Genomic DNA, 23,106 nt, shown 5'->3' with positions numbered 1-23,106 from the left:
CTGGTTAACTGTTCACATGCTCCAAGTCTATCCTAACCCTGTCTGGAACACACATTACGAGCAGTAGTTCTCCAACAGTGTACATCAGAATTCCAGAACATTACTGTGCTAGTCTCACTAAATCTACAGAAGAGTTGCATTTGAGGTCAAATGTGTAATAATCGATACTCATTTCAGTGATAAAGCAGGTCATCTCTGGAACTGGACTGTTTCAATCATATTCTAACTCTGCTAATACTGCTCAGGATCTCCTGTCTTCAATAAACCTGTTGTTCCATGACTGTTATGCTGTCTTTTCTCCAGGTAGAGATGACAAGGAAATATTGACACTAAACATCCTCATTCACAAGTCTTTATTGAGTGTGAACACAATGTAAAATAACAAAACATAAAACATCAACACAAAGTCCACATCGTCACTCATAATCCCACGTTTCCTTGGAGACGCTCTACACTCACTGTTCTGATTGGTCCATAAGCCCCATGGCAGGCAGCAGTCATTGTCCAGGTGAGTTTACCTGGTGAAGGAGCGCACATGTCTCCCCCTCCCTCCCCCACTTCCTCCCCCGCTGCTAAACTTGCCCCCCTGGGAGCCTCTTCCGCCCCCCCCCTCCCCCTCCTCCTCCCCCTCCTCCTCCTCCTCCTCCCCCTCCCCCTCCCCCTCCTCCCCCTCCCATCCACAGGCCTGCTCCTCCTCTGCCTCTTGGAGCACGGTCCCGCGAAGCCAGACGATACGCACCTGAGCCAGAGAGAGAGAGGGGGAGAGATAGGAAGAGAGACATAGGGAGACAGAGGAAGAGAGGGAGAAGGGGAGAGAGAGAGATGGAGAGAGAGAGAGACAGACACAAAGGGGGAGAGACAGAGAGAGACAGAGGGAGAGATGGAGATATAGAGACAGGGAGAGAGATAGATGGAGAGAGGAACAGGGGACAGGATCATGTTAGTGTGTGTGTGTGTGTGTGTGTGTGTGTGTGTGTGAGAGAGAGTGTACCTGCGGGGGGCTGTCTGGAGGGGATGGGGCCACGTGTGAAGTTACTCTGTCCTCCTCGGGGCTCGCTGTACGTGCCTCTGTGGGTGAGGGCCGCCATCTGACCGCTCCACGAGGCTCCACGCCCCCCCTCTCTACGAGCATAGTTACCTGGAGAGGTGGGGAGGGAGAGAGGAAGACAGGCTGGCTTTTCTGACCAAGAAACACAGGTCATGAGATCCGTCTGTATGTAAAATACAAAGCATGTGTGTGCATGTGTGTGCATGTGTACCAGACAGCAGCACTCCTTTGGGCTGTGGTGGAGTGAAGAAGCGTGTCTGGCTGTGGAAGGCCGCTCCTCTCCCCCCTCCTCCCCCTCGGTTCCCTATGAACAGGCCTCTGGTGGGGGGCTTTGGGGAGCTCTTGGGGGGCCGTTTGGGGGGCAGCAGCCCCAGAGGTGTTCCAATGTCTTTGAACTCCGCCGCCACAAAGTCATCTACGTGCATGCTGGGAGGTCGTGAGGTGTTCTGCTTGCGCTGGCGGAAGATGTCATGAGGACGGCACAGCTGTCCGAAGGCCCCCCGACCCCCCCGGCCACGCGGCGCCGCCATGATGTGAGCTCTCTTAGCCGGCTCCACGTAGCCAGACTTCCCACTGCAGGGAGACAGGAACACGTCAGAAACTACAACTACTACCCCTGCTCACAGCCAGTTACCCCTGCTCACAGCCAGCTGCCCCTGCTCACAGCCAGTTACCCCTGCTCACAGCCAGTTACCCCTGCTCACAGCCAGTTACCCCTGCTCACAGCCAGTTACCCCTGCTCACAGCCAGTTACCCCTGCTCACAGCCAGTTACCCCTGCTCACAGCCAGCTGCCCCTGCTCACAGCCAGCTGCCCCTGCTCACAGCCAGTTACCCCTGCTCACAGCCAGTTACCCCTGCTCACAGCCAGTTACCCCTGCTCACAGCCAGTTACCCCTGCTCACAGCCAGTTACCCCTGCTCACAGCCAGTTACCCCTGCTCACAGCCAGCTGCCCCTGCTCACAGCCAGCTGCCCCTGCTCACAGCCAGCTGCCCCTGCTCACAGCTGGGCTGCTTCAAACTCCTGGGGTCTTCTAGGGGCTCTAACCCTGTCTAACAGTGAAGAGGAACAGTGGAGAGGAACAGTGGAGAGACCTGGAGGTGATAAAGGTCTCATGCTTGTGTTTGCCCAGACGGAGGTTCTTGGGGTTCTTGCTGTGCCCGGGGGAGGAAGGCTCTGATAGGAAGGCGTGTTCCAGCTCTGCCCTCAGGTCCAGGTCAGGACAGCACTCCTGAGCCAGACTGACCAGGTCCACCTTCACCTGGAGACACACACACCAGACGTTACACACACCCCAGACATTCCACACACCCCAGACATTCCACACCCCAGACGTTCCACACCCCAGACGTTCCACACCCCAGACGTTCCACATCCCAGACGTTCCACACCCCAGACGTTCCACACCCCAGACGTTCCACACCCCAGACGTTCCACACACCCCAGACGTTCCACACACCAGACGTTCCACACCCCAGACATTCCACACACCAGACGTTCTACACACCCCAGACGTTCCACACACCAGACGTTCCACACCCCAGACATTCCACACACCAGACGTTCTACACACACCAGACGTTCCACACCCCAGACATTCCACACACCAGACGTTCTACACACACCAGACGTTCCACACACCCCAGACGTTCCACACACCCCAGACGTTCCACACACCAAACGTTCTACACACCCCAGACGTTCCACACACCCCAGACGTTCCACACACCCCAGACGTTCCACACACCCCAGACGTTCCACACACACCAGACGTTCCACACACACCAGACGTTCCACACACCAGACGTTCCACACACCCCAGACGTTCCACACACCAGACGTTCCACACCCCAGACGTTCCACACACCAGACGTTCCACACCCCAGACATTCCACACACCAGACGTTCTACACACACCAGACGTTCCACACCCCAGACATTCCACACACCAGACGTTCTACACACACCAGACGTTCCACACCCCAGACATTCCACACACCCCAGACGTTCCACACACCAGACGTTCCACACCCCAGACATTCCACACACCAGACGTTCTACACACACCAGACGTTCCACACCCCAGACATTCCACACACCAGACGTTCTACACACACCAGACGTTCCACACCCCAGACATTCCACACCCCAGACGTTCCACACCCCAGACGTTCCACACCCCAGACGTTCCACACCCCAGACGTTCCACACCCCAGACGTTACACACCCCAGACGTTACACACCCCAGACGTTCCACACCCCAGACGTTCCACACCCCAGACGTTCCACACACCCCAGACGTTCCACACACCAGACGTTCCACACCCCAGACATTCCACACACCAGACGTTCTACACACCAGACGTTCTACACACCCCAGACGTTCCACACACCAGACGTTCCACACCCCAGACATTCCACACACCAGACGTTCTACACACACCAGACGTTCCACACCCCAGACATTCCACACACCAGACGTTCTACACACACCAGACGTTCCACACACCCCAGACGTTCCACACACCCCAGACGTTCCACACACCAAACGTTCCACACACCCCAGACGTTCCACACACCCCAGACGTTCCACACACCCCAGACGTTCCACACACCCCAGACGTTCCACACACCAGACGTTCCACACACCAGACGTTCCACACACCCCAGACGTTCCACACACCAGACGTTCCACACCCCAGACGTTCCACACCCCAGACGTTCCACACACCAGACGTTCCACACCCCAGACATTCCACACACCAGACGTTCTACACACACCAGACGTTCCACACCCCAGACATTCCACACACCAGACGTTCTACACACACCAGACGTTCCACACCCCAGACATTCCACACACCCCAGACGTTCCACACACCAGACGTTCCACACCCCAGACGTTCCACACCCCAGACGTTCTACACACACCAGACGTTCCACACCCCAGACGTTCCACACCCCAGACGTTCCACACACCCCAGACGTTCCACACACCCCAGACGTTCCACACACCCCAGACGTTCCACACACCCCAGACGTTCCACACACCAAACGTTCCACACACCCCAGACGTTCCACACACCCCAGACGTTCCACACACCAAACGTTCTACACACCCCAGACGTTCCACACACCCCAGACGTTCCACACACCCCAGACGTTCCACACACCCCAGACGTTCCACACACACCAGACGTTCCACACACACCAGACGTTCCACACACCAGACGTTCCACACACCCCAGACGTTCCACACACCAGACGTTCCACACCCCAGACGTTCCACACACCAGACGTTCCACACCCCAGACATTCCACACACCAGACGTTCTACACACACCAGACGTTCCACACCCCAGACATTCCACACACCAGACGTTCTACACACACCAGACGTTCCACACCCCAGACATTCCACACACCCCAGACGTTCCACACACCAGACGTTCCACACCCCAGACATTCCACACACCAGACGTTCTACACACACCAGACGTTCCACACCCCAGACATTCCACACACCAGACGTTCTACACACACCAGACGTTCCACACCCCAGACATTCCACACCCCAGACGTTCCACACCCCAGACGTTCCACACCCCAGACGTTCCACACCCCAGACGTTCCACACCCCAGACGTTACACACCCCAGACGTTACACACCCCAGACGTTCCACACCCCAGACGTTCCACACCCCAGACGTTCCACACACCCCAGACGTTCCACACACCAGACGTTCCACACCCCAGACATTCCACACACCAGACGTTCTACACACCAGACGTTCTACACACCCCAGACGTTCCACACACCAGACGTTCCACACCCCAGACATTCCACACACCAGACGTTCTACACACACCAGACGTTCCACACCCCAGACATTCCACACACCAGACGTTCTACACACACCAGACGTTCCACACACCCCAGACGTTCCACACACCCCAGACGTTCCACACACCAAACGTTCCACACACCCCAGACGTTCCACACACCCCAGACGTTCCACACACCCCAGACGTTCCACACACCCCAGACGTTCCACACACCAGACGTTCCACACACCAGACGTTCCACACACCCCAGACGTTCCACACACCAGACGTTCCACACCCCAGACGTTCCACACCCCAGACGTTCCACACACCAGACGTTCCACACCCCAGACATTCCACACACCAGACGTTCTACACACACCAGACGTTCCACACCCCAGACATTCCACACACCAGACGTTCTACACACACCAGACGTTCCACACCCCAGACATTCCACACACCCCAGACGTTCCACACACCAGACGTTCCACACCCCAGACGTTCCACACCCCAGACGTTCTACACACACCAGACGTTCCACACCCCAGACGTTCCACACCCCAGACGTTCCACACACCCCAGACGTTCCACACACCCCAGACGTTCCACACACCCCAGACGTTCCACACCCCAGACGTTCCACACACCCCAGACGTTCCACACACCCCAGACGTTCCACACACCCCAGACGTTCCACACACCAAACGTTCTACACACCCCAGACGTTCCACACACCCCAGACGTTCCACACACCCCAGACGTTCCACACACCAGACGTTCCACACTCACAGTGTGCAGCTCGGCCTCCAGGTCGTCAGTGTGGAAGGGGGAGAACCACAGAGCCTTCAGCTGATCATCCACAGCTTCAGACAGGATGAACACAGTCCTGAAGACCACACACACAGTCATGTCTCCCAAAATCACAACACCAAAGGAATGTGTACACATGCTATATAAAGGGTGTCAACCGACTTGGATGAATTCCTGTGCCACTTAGGGGCGGTACCTGTGGTTGAACTGGACCAATAGGGATTCAGGGGCGGGCAGAATAGGCTCGGTGTCTGGGGAAGGAGGTGTGTCCGCTGAGCTATTCAACATCTGTCTCAGACCAATCACGTTCTCCAGCAATGCCTCCAACGCATCATCCTCCTTGCCGAGCTTCTACACACACGCACACGCACACAGAGACTCAAAGAAGAGCTTCAAAAAAACATACCTTTTCCCCAAAATATGGTACCACAGTCAAAAGGTTTGTTCAGACGATAACCAACAAACACAGGGATGGTTTCATCCCGCCTGTGTCTGACTGTTCAGGCTTAGCACTGTGTGAATACCGTGATGTGTTTTTCCAGGGTTGTGAGAGGATGAGAGTCAGATTCATCCCACTGCAGCACAGCCTTCATCTCAGAGGTGGTCAGGGCCAGCGAGCGGGAGGGAGGGGGGAAGCCCTGCGCCTCGTCCCCAGAGCCCTGCGCCTCGTCCCCCAGGCAGCTCTGCACTCAAGAACAAACACACGCTGCTGTCTCTGGAAACAGGTGACAAACCACACCGGGCAACGTGTGTCTGTAGGAGAGACATTTACAATATGTGTGTGTGTGTGTGTGTTGTACCAGTGGGTCGGTGTGGAGGGTCTGTCGGAGCAGGTCCAGCACAGCAGACAGCAGCTCAGTAGAGTCCTTGTTGAAGGAGAGCGTCTGTCTCTTCAACAGAGAACACAAACCTGCACCATGCTTCTTCAGAGCCCTGACACACACACACACACACACACCATACAGACACACATTCACAAATAAATTAACTTCAGAAAACTAAGAAAGACAGAAGGAAAATGGATGTGTGTGTGTGTGTACCCCTTAAGGTGGTACAGTCCATAGTCGTGCTCTGTGAGGAACATCAGGGTTCTGATGCAGGTGAGCAGGAGGGCAGGGCTGCTGTCTGGGCTCCCAGCAGCCTCCAGCAGGGCACTGCACACCACTGGCATCAGCTCCCTCCCCGGCAGAGCATGGGCCAGCTGATCCGCCTCGGAGACACACCCCTCCCCCGGCGACGACAGCACCAGGGAGATGTCCTGACGGGGGACACACACTCTGTTAGAGAAAGTGTGTGTCTATGGTGTGTGTGTGTGTATGGTGTGTGTGTTTATGGTGTGTGTGTTTATGGTGTGTGTGTGTGTTTATGGTGTGTGTGTGTTTATGGTGTGTGTGTATGTGGTGTGTGTGGTGTGTGTGTCGTGTACCTGGTCACACAGAGATTGCAGGATGGTTGCCACGAGCTCGCTGCAGTGCTGCTGCTGGAGGGAGGGGTCAGCTGGGACAGCCAATAACGACAGCAGCAAGGGGAAGAGGTCGGCCAATGGTGGCTCGTCTCCGGGGGCAATGCTGGCCAGCAGGTTCAGAGCTGCGCTCTTACAGGCTCTCTGAGACACCAGGGCGTCCAATAGGGACAGCACACGAAGGACCTGGTTCCAGCACACACACTTCCCCTCCACCCTGAAACACACACACACATCATAGTCCTTTCTCCATTTCTGTGTGTTCTGGTGTGTGTGTGTGTTCTGGTGTGTGTGTGTCTTACTGCTGCAGTTCCCCCAGCAGCAGCTCCAGCAGGGTCTTCATGATGAGGGAGGCAGTGGGTGAGGACAGGTCAGCCAGCTGGACACACACCCGGCGCAGCATGGCAAGCAGGGGGGGGCAGCTGGTGCCACACACACACTTCAGCGCCTCGGAAAACCCCCGCCACTGCACGCGCAGGTGCATGCTCCACAGCTTCCTGGTGTTAAGGGCCACCGCCACATCCTGGAGCGAGATCTCCTGGGGGGACAGAGCATGGGATCACCAGGATGGAGGGACAGAGCATGGGATCACCAGGATGGAGGGACAGAGCATGGGATCACCAGGATGGAGGGACAGAGCATGGGATCACAAAAACTGGACTACACCTGGTTTCCTTCACCTGGCCAAAATACCACACACCTGTCTACTGGTCAGGGTAGCTGTCTACTGGTCAGGGTACCTGTCTACTGGTCAGGGTACCTGTCTACTGGTCAGGGTACCTGGGTGCTGTGCATGGGTAGCTGTCTACTGGTCAGGGTACCTGTCTACTGGTCAGGGTACCTGGGTGCTGTGCATGGGTAGCTGTCTACTGGTCAGGGTACCTGTCTACTGGTCAGGGTACCTGTCTACTGGTCAGGGTACCTGTCTACTGGTCAGGGTACCTGGGTGCTGTGCATGGGTAGGGGCAGAGGCAGCAGCTCTGACAGCAGGGTGAAGCCAGAGTAGATGCCCTCAGGAGCCTTGAGCAGGGAGCCCAGCACCTCCCTCAACATCAGGGACCACGTGTTGCTGGCCAGGGTCTCCTCCGTGTGGGTCACCTGGGAGACACACGTTACACACTCTGTTTAACATCACATTCACTTGATAAGGAATTCTAATTTCTACAGACTAACAGACACAGTAGTGTCACCATGACCCTGACCAACAGCTACGTTCTAAATACGATGAGTGTGCCTGTTTCATGTAATTAATAAAACAACCAGGCAGGCAGGCAGGCAGTGTGTGTGTGTTGAGCCCCCAGGCAGGCAGGCAGTGTGTGTGTGTGTGTGTTGAGCCCCCAGGCAGGCAGGCAGTGTGTGTGTGTGTGTGTGTGTTGAGCCCCCAGGCAGGCAGGCAGTGTGTGTGTGTGTGTATTGAGCCCCCAGGCAGGCAGGCAGTGTGTGTGTGTGTGTGTGTGTTGAGCCCCACCTGCTCGCTGACCCCCTGTGTGAAGGTCAGCAGCACGTCTACGATGAGCGCCTGCACCCTGCTCTCCTCTCCGTCCAGCCGTCCGGACGCCGGCACCGAGCACACGATCATGTGCAGGGAGACGAGCACGCAGGCCACACGCGTGTCCCTGAACTGGAAGGCCCCGCCCCGCAGCAGCTCCATCAGCATGGCTCGAAGCAGGCGGAGTGTGTTCACACACACGCTGAGGATGAGGCAGCGTGGCGGCGTGGGCCCCATGTGCCCGTGCACACGCCAGGGCTGGAGCAGCACGCTGCACAGCTTCTGCAGAACACGCACACACGTGTCCAGGCCCTCACCCGAGAACAGCTGGATCACGGCTAAACTCCACCTGAGATCCTTCTGCTGGCCTGCAGGAAGACAGAGATGCTGAGATACTGTGACGACACAACTGGAGGATTTACAGGTCAGGGTGGAGGTCTCAGACTAGTGTGGAGAAGAGGCCATGTGTGGTGAGGACACAAATAAGGTATTCAAAGTGTGTGTGTGTATAAGATGGTGTGTGTGTGTATAACATGGTGTGTGTGTGTGTGTGTGTGAGTGTGTGTGCATAAGATGATGTGTGTGTGTGAGTATGTGTGCGTACCCTCTACTGCAGGCGGAGGACAGGCAAGCTGGGAGAGGACTCTGAGAGCAGTCACCATGCCGGTTCCCTCCAGAGTCAGCATGTTCTCCAGGTTCTAGTACAGAACACTCAGTCAAATTTACATGTTCCAGAAGCCTGACTCACCTCAGGTATGTTACGTCTATGAGGGCGGGACATACCTGTTTAATGTAGTCAATGAGGGCGGGACATACCCGTTTAATCTAGTCTATGAGGACGTAACATACCTGTTTAATGTAGTCTATGAGGACGTAACATACCTGTTTAATGTAGTCTATGAGGGCGGGACATACCTGTTTAATGTAGTCTATGAGGGCGGGACATACCTGTTTAATGTAGTCAATGAGGGCGTAACATACCTGTTTAATGTAGTCTATGAGGGCGGGACATACCTGTTTAATGTAGTCTATGAGGGCGTGACATACCTGTTTAATGTAGTCTATGAGGGCGTAACATACCTGTTTAATGTAGTCTATAAGGGCGTAACATACCTGTTTAATGTAGTCTATGAGGGCGGGACATACCTGTTTAATGTAGTCTATGAGGGCGTAACATACCTGTTTAATGTAGTCTATGAGGGCGTAACATACCTGTTTAATGTAGTCTATGAGGGCGTAACATACCTGTTTAATGTAGTCTATGAGGGCGTAACATACCTGTTTAATGTAGTCTATGAGGGCGTAACATACCTGTTTAATGTAGTCTATGAGGGCGTAACATACCTGTTTAATGTAGTCTATGAGGGCGTAACATACCTGTTTAATGTAGTCTATGAGGGCGTAACATACCTGTTTAATGTAGTCTATGAGGGCGTAACATACCTGTTTAATGTAGTCTATGAGGGCGTAACATACCTGTTTAATGTAGTCTATGAGGGCGTAACATACCTGTTTAATGTAGTCTATGAGGGCGTAACATACCTGTTTAATGTAGTCTATGAGGGCGTAACATACCTGTTTAATGTAGTCTATGAGGGCGTAACATACCTGTTTAATGTAGTCTATGAGGGCGTAACATACCTGTTTAATGTAGTCTATGAGGGCGTAACATACCTGTTTAATGTAGTCTATGAGGGCGTAACATACCTGTTTAATGTAGTCTATGAGGGCGTAACATACCTGTTTAATGTAGTCTATGAGGGCGTGACATACCTGTTTAATGTAGTCTATGAGGGCGTGACATACCTGTTTAATGTAGTCTATGAGGGCGTGACATACCTGTTTAATGTAGTCTATGAGGGCGGGACATACCTGTTTAATGTAGTCTATGAGGGCGTAACATACCTGTTTAATGTAGTCTATGAGGGCGGGACATACCTGTTTAATGTAGTCTATGAGGGCGTGACATACCTGTTTAATGTAGTCTATGAGGGCGTAACATACCTGTTTAATGTAGTCTATGAGGGCGTAACATACCTGTTTAATGTAGTCTATGAGGGCGTAACATACCTGTTTAATGTAGTCTATGAGGGCGTAACATACCTGTTTAATGTAGTCTATGAGGGCGGGAATGCTGCTGATGTCAAAGCGAAGTTTCTCCAAAGGCTCCAGCCACTTACTGAGCTCTGAAACACACACACACACACACGTTAGTCTGCACTGGTCTGTGTGTCATCTGGGTTCTCCTGTGCCTCTCAGGAGGGACAAGACTCATCATCACAAGTGACATAAACAACACTGAGTTGTTGGTAGAGCCCAACCGATATATCGGCGGGCCAATATTATCGGCCGATATTGGGCATTTTCCAAACTATCGGTACTGGCATTTATAATGGACGATAAATGAATATTCATGTTTTTTTTTTAGGCAGACATTAGGTCTCATATCTTAAGTTTGTATTTTTATACATTTTATTTATCAGAAACTGCATTAACATATTATTTTAGTTAGGAAATAATAACAGGAGTCAGATGGCTGAGCAGTTAGGGAATCGGGCTATTAATCAAAAGGTTGCTGGTTCGATTCCCGGCCATGTCAAATGACCTTGTGTCTTTGGGAAGGCACTTAACCCTACTTGCCTCGGGGAATGTCCCTGTACTTAGTCGCTCTGGATAAGAACTTCTGCTAAACGTGACTAAATGTAAACTACAAATAACTACTGTTAGGCAAATCAGTTTGTTTTGTTACGGGTTTCTGGATTTTTAAAATATTTTTTTATATCGTCCGATATCGGAATATCGGATTTTTAAAACACCAAATATTTGTATCAGTATCGGCCTTAAAAATCCTTTGTCGGTCTGGCTCTAGTTGTTGGATGTGTGAGTGCTGTGTGTGTGTGTGAGAGAGAGTGGTGTGTGTGTGAGATAGCAGTGTGCAGGGCTCAACATTAAAAAGTTTTGCCTCTGGCCCCACCGGGCCAGTGGGTTTGAAACTTACTAGCCCCAAGACAATTTTTACTGCCCCCCCCTCCAAAAGTTGTAATTTATCATTGTTACAACAAAACCAAAGACTTATAAGTTATGTTATTCTGTTAACATGTTTAACCATTTATTAAACACATCCTGGATATAAAAAGAAAAAAAATGAAATCACATTTCTAGTGATAAAAAATACAAAGTTAATAGTCAGCAAAACAATTGACTTTTAACCTCAAACATGACGTGCTCTCTCCCCTGCTTACAGCCATCTCTGCACAACTCTGGCTGGCTGAAACTGAAACCTCTGGTCCCTCAATGCTAATATATAAAAGCTTCCATAGCATTTCATCAGTATGATACTAAGTACCCAAGTCAACACCATTCTTCTACTGCAGTTCAATAGCCTGGGGGAACGAGGTGAACGGCTGGCCCGTCTTAATTACTTTATATGCCGTTGTTATAAGTCGTGCAATAACACGATGGGCATCTGCATTTAAATTCCTGACCAGCATGGTCAACGGCCTGGAAGATGGATTGTCAACCATCCGCGTAGCTGTCACGCAAACCAGGTGCTGTCTGCTAGCATGGCTGGTCAGGTATTGTTTTCGAAAATTGTCGGTGCCTGTGTAAAAAGATCCACTTTTGTCTGCTTTAGACGGGAACATACGACAGACGACAGTGCATCTTCATTCCATAAAAAAAGTTGCTTCCGTTTCAGCTTGTAGCTCTCCTTCACTTCAGTGTCTCGCACCAGTTGTTAAAACATTTATTGAGATTAGAGGATTACAATTTGACAACCACTTGTCACTCACTACTTAACTCTTGATTTGCCAACTGTGCGCCCCACAAGCTGCAAAGTTATTTATGCATTTAGCAGATAGCAAAACATATGAAGGATGTTAACTTTTACAATGCAATTTTTTCTTCAATCAATGCTTTGCAGTGGCCCTATTGGGACAGTGAGTTGCTAGTTTAACTGTCCCAACGTTACTTTTTACTGGCCCCGGGCCATCGTTATTGTCGAGCCCTGGTGTGTGTGTGGTGTGTGTTACCCTGCATCTTGGTGTTGGTGTGTGTGTGTGTGTGTGTGAGTGAGTGTGTGTGTGTGAGATAGCAGTGTGTGTGGTGTGTTACCCTGCAGCTTGGTGTTGGTGTGTGTGTGTGTGTGAGTGTGTGTGTGTGTGGTGTGTGTGTGAGATAGCAGTGTGTGTGTGAGATAGCAGTGTGTGTGGTGTGTTACCCTGCAGCTTGGTGTTGGTTTCATCGGTCTTGGCGTGGGCCAGCAGCATGCTGGCTGACTGCTCCATCATGCGCAGGTCGTTGGAGGTCTGGACCACCAGCAGCAGCAGCATGCAGGCGTAGTTATAGGTGACCGGCTTCCGGGCCTTAGCTTCTCTGGAGGAGGGCAACACACAATGAACGCAAGACCTTATGTATTCTCTGTCACACACACACATCCCCCAGCTCCAACACACACACACTGAGCCATCTCTCACCCCAGACCATCCTCACACACACACACTGAGCCATCTCTCACCCCAGACCATCCTCACACACACACACTGAGCCCTCTCACCCCAGACCATCCTCACACACACACACTGAGCCATCTCTCACCCCAGACCATCCTCACACACACACACTGAGCCATCTCTCACCCCAGACCATCCTCACACACACACACTGAGCCCTCTCACCCCAGACCATCCTCACACACACACACACACTGAGCCCTCTCTCACCCCAGACCATCCTCACACACACACTGAACCCTCTCTCACCCCAGACCATCCTTGCCGTAATGCTGCAGCAGGGTGAGCAGGCATGTCAGGTTGCTGTCCAGGCTGAAGACGTGGGCCACTGCGCTGCGGCCCGTCTGCGTGAAGGTGATGAGGTAGAGGGCGTGGAGCATGCCCAGCACGTCCGCATTGTCGCCCTCCTCCAGCCCCTCCCCGCCCTCCCCCCCCGCTGCCACATGCCTCATCAGCTCTGACACGCTCTGGAGCGCGTGCAGAGCCTGCATGAGCCACGCCCCCAGACCCTCCTCACCCAACCAAGGCCCAGCGTGCTCCCCGTCGCCCCCGGAGAACACAGTCTCCTCCCCCTCAGCCTCGGCGACAGTTGCTAAGAGACGAAGAATGAGGTTGGTTGGAGTGGGCTGGGCTAGGAGAAACAGCAGCCCTGATTGGGTGAGAGACAGGAATCGTAGGAGCTCTCGGATGGCCTGAGTGACGCCCACGTGCCCTGCCCCTGCCGCGTCCGACAGCACCACCGCCATGCTCTCCAGGAAGTTACACGCGTGCATGTACCTGATGACACACATTCAACAAGTTAACCCTCAACAAACAGCTACTCTCAGCTCCATTCACTGCCCACAACAGTGCCAGTGTGTGTGTGTGTGTGTGTGTGTGTGTGTGTGTGTACCTGTACAGGGTAGGGTAGGGGTCGTCTCTCTCCTGGGGGCCGGTGATGCGGGCGCTGGTGGGGAAGGCTTTCCCCGGGGGCTGCACCATGCTGTGGGGGGCAGTCTCCAACAGGTGGTGCAGCTCCTCTAGAACCCCTGCCATCCTGTCCAACTCTGCCTCACTCACAGGGGAGGGGCCTAACACTGGCTCCTCCTCCATGGGGCTCTCAGCTTCCTCCATCTCCTCCTGAGACACCAGGACATGAGGACACCAGGACATGAGGACACCAGGACATGAGGACACAAGGACACCATGAAACATGTAGGTAACAACTCTTATGTGGTTTCCAGCTGTGTGACACACATCCTACCTGCGGGGATGTGTGTGTGTGTACCTGCGGGGATGTGTGTGTGTGTACCTGCGGGGATGTGTGTGTGTGTGTACCTGTGGGGATGTGTGTGTGTGTGTGTACCTGCGGGGATGTGTGTGTGTGTGTGTACCTGCGGGGATGTGTGTGTGTACCTGCAGGGATGTGTGTGTGTGTGTGTGTGTACCTGTGGGGATGTGTGTGTGTGTGTACCTGCGGGGATGTGTGTGTGTACCTGCAGGGATGTGTGTGTGTGTGTGTACCTGCGGGGATGTGTGTGTGTGTACCTGTGGGGATGTGTGTGTGTGTGTGTGTACCTGTGGGGATGTGTGTGTGTGTACCTGTGGGGATGTGTGTGTGTGTGTACCTGTGGGGATGTGTGTGTGTGTGTGTGTGTGTACCTGTGGGGATGTGTGTGTGTGTGTGTGTGTACCTGTGGGGATGTGTGTGTGTACCTGTGGGGATGTGTGTGTGTGTGTGTGTGTGTACCTGTGGGGAGGTGTGTGTGTGTACCTGTGGGGAGGTGTGTGTGTGTGTGTGTGTACCTGTGGGGGGTCGCTCCAGGCGGCGGCCGTGCGCTGCAAGTCAGTCAGCACCTCGTAGGCGTGGCTCTTCTGCAGCACAGCGTTGCCAGCGGTTACCACCCTCACTGTCTCCTCGCGGAGGAACAGCTGAACCAGACGCTGCCAGGAGCAAAACATCCCATAACTACCAAGATCCTGAACAACAAACTTTTTTTTTTTTTTTGAAAGGATCAGGTTCTGGAGTTTGTCAGAGCCTCTTACCTGGTAGCCACTCCTCTGTGTTCCCTCTGAGTGTAGGAAGGCCTCCACACCAGCAGGGGCGCTGGTCAAGGCATCCAGCGCCCTCAGTATGCTCAGCTTCAGCGTGGATGAGATGTGGTCCCTGTGGAGGAGCTCCAGCAGGAGACCCAGGGCCCCCTCGCGCAGCAGCACTGTGAGGCCCTGCGGGGACTCTGCCAGGCAGGATGCCAGCTTAGCACCAGCTTTCAGCTGTCTGAGGTTCAGTGCGATGGGTTGGGTCAGAGCAATATCCATACTCAGACCCTGAAGAGCCCATTGGACCAGAGCCCCTAAAGGTTCCTCCCACTCTCCCTCCCCTTGTCCAATTAAACAGCCGAGCCCTTTGGCCAGCAGTCCAGATGCGTGCTCCAGAGCTGTGACCCAGCCAGCCCCCCTGTCTTCTCCTATCCCAGCCAGGAGCTCTCTCAGCTGGGCCACAGCCTCCGCCTCGGGCCCCTCCACGCCCCCAGGCGCTGCTCCCCCCCTGGCCTTCTCCAGCTGGGTGTCGAAGCGGGTCTTGTAGGGGGGGGTGAAGAAGAGCAGGGGGCGGAGCTCGCGCTCGTACGGGTCGTACTGGACGGGGGGCACGGACGCCAGGTCCTCAGGGGTGTAGTCCATGTCGAAGCTGGGCAGCTTGAAACTGTTGTCCAGGTCATCCTCGTCACTGGAGATCTGCTCATAGCCATCATCACCTGAGAGGGAGGGGAGGGAGAAGTGCAATAGAGAGCAAGAGAGAGAAAGAAGGGGGGGGGCAAGGCAAGAATAAGAGGCAGGGAGAGGGGGGAGAGCAAATTAATGGGATTTAAACGATCTCACACACGTAAAGCGCTCTCTCTCTCTCTCTCTCTCTCTCTCATATATCAGTGAAAACATGCACAGTTAGTTTGTCATGCAAGAAGTGACAACAGCACAAGCAGCCATCACAGTTGAGGCAGTTCTCTGTAACGAGCGGCTGGTGAAGGCTGCTCTGTAACGAGCGGCTGGTGAAGGCTGCTCTGTAACGAGCGGCTGGTGAAGGCTGCTCTGTAACGAGCGGCTGGTGAAGGCTGCTCTGTAACGAGCGGCTGTTGAAAGCTGCTCTGTAATGAGCGGCTGGTGAAGGCTGCTCTGTAATGAGCACACACACTCTGTCTTAGTGCCCAGTCCCAAAGCAGCCCCTGTGTGGCCCGTCCCTCTCAGTGTGTTTGGATGGACTGGCTTGTTCTGAGATGTCATGTGTTTGGCGTGGGAGCTTGGGAGAGTAACTTAGTGGTGACGGGCCGGGGGGGTCAGTTTGGGAAAGGGCGTCTTGTCTGTTGTTCCTGTTGACACACAGGAGCCCCCCTACCTTCCTCCATCTCCTCCATCTCCTCACCCTCATCTTCCTCCTCCTCATCCTCCTCCTCGTCTGGAACACTCTCGTCCGTCCGTGCTTCCTCCTCCTCCTCTGGCTCCTCCTCCTCCTCTGGTTCCTCCCCCTCCCCCTCCGGCTCAGCATCTGAGTAGGCTTCGTCCAGGGGCAGTGACCTCTCAGGGGTCACGGCCTCCAGGGAGTCTTCACGCCCCGAGCATGACTCCGTTTTGACCGCCACCCCCACTGTGTCACATAGAGCATCATATTTTATTATTACTACCATCATTCAGGAGTACTTCTGATGCCTAGCACTGAGCATGATTGGCATGACCAGTCACTTTAAAACTGATAGATGTGTTGTGTGTGTCTGACCTGCCACTGGGACCTGCTCCTCTTCATCATCGTCTGGGGGAGGGGGTCCTGGGGGGGTGCGAGGCCCCCGGGGGGCTGGTCTAGGGGGGCTGCCGTTGTGCTGTTCCTCTTTATCCCACTCTGAACAGAAACATGTGCACAGAAACATGTCAGAGAAGTTAGCAGAGATGGGAAGTAACAAAGAACTAGTGTTCTTTGTTTTTTTCACCCACTATGTACTTTCTACTTCTTACATTCAACGTTACTGTGCTCCACTCTACTGTGCTCCACTCTACTGTGCTCCACTCTACTGTGCTCCACTCTACTGTGCTCCACTCTACTGTGCTCCACTCTACTGTGCTCCACTCTACTGTGCTCCACTCTACTGTGCTCCACTCTACTGTGCTCCACTCTACTGTGCTCCACTCTACTGTGCTCCACTTTACTGTGCTCTACTGTGCTCTACTGTGCTCTACTCTACTGTGCTCTACTGTACTCTAATGTACTCTACTGTACTCTACTGTGCTCTACTGTGCTCCATTGTGCTCTACTGTGCTCTACTCTACGGTGCTCTACGGTGCTCTACTGTGCTCCACTCTACGGTGCTCTACTGTACTCTACTGTGCTCCATTGTGCTCTACTGTGCTCTACTGTACTCTACTGTACTCTACTGTGCTCCATTGTGCTCTACTCTACGGTGCTCTACTGTACTCCATTGTGCTCTACTGTGCTCTACTCTACGGTGCTCTACTGTACTCTACTGTGCTCCATTGTGCTCTACTGTGCTCTACTCTACTGTGCTCTACTCTACGGTGCTCTACTGTACTCTACGGTGCTCTACTGTGCTCCATTGTGCTCTACTGTACTCTACTGTACTCTACTGTGCTCCATTGTGCTCTACTGTGCTCTACTCTACGGTGCTCTACTGTGCTCTACTGTGCTCTACTCTACTGTACTCTACTGTGCTCCATTGTGCTCTACTGTGCTCTACTCTACGGTGCTCTACTGTGCTCTACTCTACTGTGCTCTACTGTATTCTACTGTGCTCTACTGTACTCTGCGCTGCTTTAATCTATTTTAGGCTTCTCTGTGCTCCCCTCTCACACTGTGTGTGGAAAGAAAAGTTTTGAAAAGGGTGACAAATATATACTTCTTTACTTTAACTTGAGGATAAAAAAGTGTAGTCAGCACTTCAACTTTTACCAAAGTATTTTTAAACATGAGTATCTGTATTTCTACTTGAGTGAAGGATGTGTATACTTTTGCCATCTCTGGAAGTTAGATGAGACAAGCTAAGTACAGATTTACCGCCTGGTGGCTGATATCATTACGTGGCTCTATGGTTACGGTTAGGATCTGAACATGAGCTCCAGGTTTAGAATGGGGGAAGGAGTTAAAGTAACAGTCCTTTATCACCCTGAGATGGGGGGAATGTTAGGTGTGTATGTGGATGTGTGTGTGGTATGAACCCACCTTGTTTCATGACCCTCTTGGCTCCACCCTGCTGCTGTGGGGGTGGGGGGGGGAGGGGGAGGGGGGGAGTCACGGTCGTGTCCATGTGAGCGTTCTGCTGTCCCATACACCGCCACCGTCAGGCTGGTGTACCATCCCCGCAGAACCAACCCGTCTGTGTTCACCTGCACACACACACGCACACACACTGTCAGCTCGGTGCCTCCAGCCACAGCCAGACAAGTGAGGAGGTGAGAGAAAGATCTACCTTTCCACTGGGCCTGAAGATGATGGACTTGTTTTCATCATATTCCAGACTGGGGGAAGACAAGAACACAATGGATGACATTTCTATTCAATTTTCTGTGTGTGTGTGTGGGGGTGTGTGTGTGGTGGGGGGTTGCTGTTACTGGAGAGACCAGTTGGAGAACAAAGACACCTGTTGAGGTATCGGACCACACCCTCTTGTTTCTTGGTTCCCTGTCAGGACAGATTTAAGGGCCAGCCCCACCCCAACAGGTTTTACAGGTGAAACACTGACCTACTTCCTTAACACTCTGAACACACAGCCAGGGTGAGAAACTAACGAGAGAGGGGGAAAGCAGGGGGGATATCTCTCAGCAGGAACAGGAAAAGGGGTGGAGGAAAAAGGGGCGACTGACCTGCCCAGTCGATGGAACGTGGGGCTGTTGGGTTTGGTGACATTGTTGAAGAACAGCTCCAACTGGAAGGCATGAGGAGATGTCTCCCTGGAGGAAGAGCCAGGGCATGATCCCATTACAAATACACTGTTCCTTATGATGCACTGTCCTCTGGGCCGGCTTATACAGAGAGGAGATTCTTAGAATGCAACAACTGTCCTGTAACATGGTGATCTGAATAGGCTGGATTAGAAATGGCGCAACCAGGCAACCTCCTTTAGACAAAAATAGATCCAGACCAAATTACGTGTCTGTATAAACACATTGTGATTAACATGCTTAATGGGAATCATACATATATTTTTGTTGCATACTCGCTCGCGGAGGGGATTATTTATGAGTAAGTGTGCACACGTTCGCTTACCCGAATGCCCTACAGTCGGGTAAACTGCTGTGTGCTTTGATTCCCGGGGGAATTACTCGCACCTCTGTGATCAAAACGCCGCATGGGAAACGCACCACGTCTACGTTGGTCAACTGGTGAATGAACACACGGGATGTGGTATGAAACCAATACATAAACACATGGCAACAATCATTTGCATAACTGACTAGCTAAAATGTCAACATCCCCAGCCAGACAAGCTAACGTCAGTAGTCTAGTTAGATCAACCCCTAGTAACATTGTCAAAGTATGCAGATTGGCTGGTAGGCTACTTGTTAGGGCAGTGGGTCTAACGTAAAACGAAGAGAGTAGTTAACAAGTAGGTTACGATGGTGAGCTAGCTAGCAGGCGAGCTAAGTGAGATAGTAGCCTAGCTAAGCTAGCTAGTTTAGCCCCGGTCTAGCTAACGTGACTCCTTGCCGCTTTGCTTAATAACTAGCTATATCGCTGGCTACGTCTAAGCAACGTGCACTTTACTGTAAAATCGGCGTAATCTGGGCCAATCTTGGCTTTACCTCTGCGCTCTGATGTTTAAATGTATCTAAAAACAAAAGCTCTGTTGAAGTATCCCCCGCCATCATTCGTTGTTGTTACTCAGGGGTACTGACACCGCTTCCGGTTTGCTAATACTAGTTCCGGGTTGTTCCACATTCGTGTCTACGAACAGTAAGGACACAATCGACACGATTGTCTTCCCAAATGCATGAGTAAACTAATCAAACATAACACGATTCTAAAATCAGTACGCCCGATAGCTACCTTAAAGCAGCTATAAACTTTTAATTTGTACTATTCTATAGAATCTTTTTTTTATATAGAATTATTTCTTTTTTTGTATAAAAAAATATGAATGCAGTGTTTAGGACTACATATGAATCATTTCTGATAAATAATTAGTCTGACTAACATTCATGTACAGTAACGAGATAATCAGATTATTCAAAAATAAATTCAAATTAAAGTGTAAAAGGCCTATTTATTATATATATTATAGTGTTTGCCTTGTTAATGGATGGTATAGGCGTTAATTGCATCACTCTAGGTTTTAGTCTTAACAACCGATGTAAAATGAGCATGAGAATGGCGATACATCTTTAGTTATCTTATTTAGTTGCGATACTAGTGAGCCGTGCCACGTCCTTTCTGAGAGCACGGCTAGGCCACCTGCAGCAGGCAGGTATCTACCTGAGTCACGTGGTCCGCAGGCTCCAGGTAGCTGTGGACGGAGCAGGAACCTGCAGCCATTACTCTGCTATGAAGCTGCGCGAGCGTTTAGATTTCTAACGCAATCAAAAGCCACATACCTGTAGTTGCTCAGCACACCTCTGCGCTTAGGTGTCTAGTCTAGGTGTGGGTGGCATTCTGTATCTTTCCAGGGTGCGTTTGTACTTTCTTTTAGTTCACTTTTCTTGTGATTAGGGTAGTTTCTTGGTATTTATTGTAAAATGACGGCACAGGTAGACTACCTGGTTTTGTTTTTCACGACCACATCTGGCGCGAGCGGGGACCTGTTGGGATCTGATGAGAAGGAGATCGTACAGCTGGTCTGGCAACTGGTGGATCTCAAGAACCAAAAGGTAGGAAGTTCAATACTATTTCTGTCTCTTACTTTTATCAAATTGTGAAATAAGAGTGTACACTTTTCCCATCCATGTCTATTACGTTTTTTTGGGGCGCCACACATAAGACTATAGTTTACAACGACGTGACTTTGTTAAAAAGCTATATGTTAGCTTCATATAGTCATGGTTCCTTTACGGATTCATCATTCCGATATTCAATGAACTAAAAACCGGTTTGTGTAAAGTCTGGTATGTTTTTTCTGGTCCAGTTGGGGAAGTTAAATGAGGTGTTCATAAACCCAGAGCTGTCGGAGCGGACAGCTGAGAGCGAGCCAGCGGATGAAGCATCTCTGGCCTGCCCCTCAGCAACCAACCTCGACAACGCTTTAAGACAGGTATCATATACAGTCCGTGTGTCTTTACATTCTTTGAGCTCATTGTCCTAATTACACAGTTAATAATGCCTTGATCGTCTGTCTTCGGACTTGTTGATAGACACGCTCGTCCACTGTGTTCTCTTAGCCTACAAGGTATGGTCACCTTTGATCCTGTCATTTTGGGGAATCAAACCCTGTCAGTAATCCTTCTTTATTGATGAAGGTCACAATATGCTGAAATTGAATTAGTGTGAGTTGTCACTGTTGTAGAACGTCAGTTAAGCTGAGAGATAAGGAGGTGTGGATCTTACTAGACCTGAAGGCAAATGAGAATACTTTACATAATGAGGTTGACCAGAACCTGTCTGGCTTTGCAGCCTCTTAAAAAAACTTTAGAAACAGCCAATACTTACTGTTTCCCCAAATCAAAGTAGCAAGAACAAACATGGCACACATGGATGATGTCAGCAGGTGTCAGTATCTTACCTGTGGCTAATATTTCCACTAAACGCGTCTCTTGCAGTTTCATCTCAGATTGACGAACGAAGTGAACAGCTCAGGCACGGGCACGTCGCTGTGTTTGTGTACCGACGGGCCGCTTCCCATTCGCCAAGTCATCCACCCCGAGGCTGCTGGCAAGGTGAGAGCTCCGCACTGGCACAGAGGTTGCGGGCAAGGTGAGAGCTCCGCACTGGCACAGAGGTTGCGGGCAAGGTGAGAGCTCTGCACTGGCACAGAGGCTGCGGGCAAGGTGAGAGCTCTGCACTGGCACAGGCCTCGGAGCCAGGGCGGACCACAGCCACCGCTACAACCTGTTAGTGCTCACAGAACCACAAAAGAACATGTTATGTCAGAACTTGTACTCCTTTTTGCAGTTTTACACAATGTTGAAATGTGAGCCTTGCTAAAAGTGTACAGATTGTGTGAAAATTTCTTCTTGACCCATAAGGTGGAAGTTGCATAGTAGGTACACACACAAATACATTGTTCTTCCACTTCATATCAGATTCCTCCACACCTTACACCTGTTTATGTGTTACACACATCCTTACACCTGTTTATGTGTTACACACATCCATTTAGGAGACCTGTCCTGATACGAGTAAATATTTAAATGACGAGTAAATATTTATATGACGACAATAAGCTTTCATCAGCTGACCCTAGCCATCTAACTGTTACCATAGCGAAAGTTTACATCATCCTCTAACAAGCTCTTTGAAAGCTGATTGGCTGACTCCCTCTCCTCCAGAACCTTGTGCTTCCAGAGTGCTTCTTCTCTTTCTTCGACCTGCGGAAAGAATTCAGGAAGCACTTCCCCTCGTCTGACGGGAAAGGCCTGGATGTGCAGCTCATGGCTGACTGTATCCTTGCCCCTTGCTGCACCTCTCTCTCCTGCTGTCAGAACACGGTACCTCTCTCTCTCCTGCTGTCAGAACACGGCACCTCTCTCTCGTGCTGTCAGAACACGGTACCTCTCTCTCTCCTGCTGTCAGAACACGGCACCTCTCTCTCGTGCTGTCAGAACACGGCACCTCTCTCTCCTGCTTTCAGAACACGGCACCTCTCTCTCTCCTGCTGTCAGAACACGGCACCTCTCTCTCTCCTGCTGTCAGAACACGGCACCTCTCTCTCCTACTGTCAGAACACGGCACCTCTCTCTCCTGCTGTCAGAACACGGCACCTCTCTCTCCTGCTGTCAGAACAGGGCACCTCTCTCTCCTGCTGTCAGAACACGGCACCTCTCTCTCCT

At 51.8% G+C, this 23,106-nt stretch overlaps 2 protein-coding genes across 8 annotated transcripts in view; one reads left to right on the top strand and one right to left on the bottom strand.

Annotated features, from left to right (window-relative positions):
• Nucleotides 1-338: 338 nt before the first annotated feature.
• Nucleotides 339-20,053, bottom strand: virma (vir like m6A methyltransferase associated). Its single transcript, XM_062466083.1, is given in 29 exon segments — nt 339-611; nt 613-739; nt 992-1,138; nt 1,260-1,621; nt 2,144-2,310; nt 5,667-5,763; nt 5,884-6,038; nt 6,212-6,370; nt 6,488-6,620; nt 6,728-6,945; nt 7,114-7,366; nt 7,452-7,687; nt 8,092-8,247; nt 8,618-9,006; nt 9,243-9,336; nt 10,742-10,824; nt 12,858-13,012; nt 13,399-13,926; nt 14,042-14,268; nt 14,935-15,072; nt 15,175-15,884; nt 16,520-16,768; nt 16,898-17,017; nt 18,350-18,402; nt 18,404-18,513; nt 18,597-18,645; nt 18,991-19,077; nt 19,394-19,506; nt 19,930-20,053. Coding segments are annotated over 29 exon segments (5,478 nt in total). The 5' UTR covers nt 19,996-20,053; the 3' UTR covers nt 339-514.
• A 562-nt stretch (nt 20,054-20,615) lies between these two features.
• The window catches only part of esrp1 (epithelial splicing regulatory protein 1), a 13,217-nt gene continuing 10,726 nt past the window's right edge, over nt 20,616-23,106 (top strand). For 3 of the 7 annotated variants that reach the window (XM_062466082.1, XM_062466081.1, XM_062466076.1), the window contains exons 1-4: nt 20,617-20,991; nt 21,246-21,371; nt 21,877-21,993; nt 22,606-22,717. In XM_062466082.1, the coding sequence (XP_062322066.1) occupies nt 20,860-20,991; nt 21,246-21,371; nt 21,877-21,993; nt 22,606-22,717 (487 nt within the window). In that variant the 5' untranslated portion in view covers nt 20,617-20,859. Of the gene's footprint in view, nt 20,992-21,245; nt 21,372-21,876; nt 21,994-22,605; nt 22,718-23,106 lie in introns of all 7 variants that reach the window. The other 4 variants (XM_062466079.1, XM_062466077.1, XM_062466080.1 and 1 more) reach the window with 3 other exon arrangements.

This window comes from Osmerus eperlanus, chromosome 7 (assembly GCF_963692335.1).
Source record: "Osmerus eperlanus chromosome 7, fOsmEpe2.1, whole genome shotgun sequence".
NCBI classification, from domain to species: Eukaryota; Metazoa; Chordata; class Actinopteri; order Osmeriformes; family Osmeridae; genus Osmerus; species Osmerus eperlanus.
The sequence above is the reverse complement of the archived record's forward strand: the minus strand, read 5'-3'. Positions and strand labels throughout refer to the sequence as shown.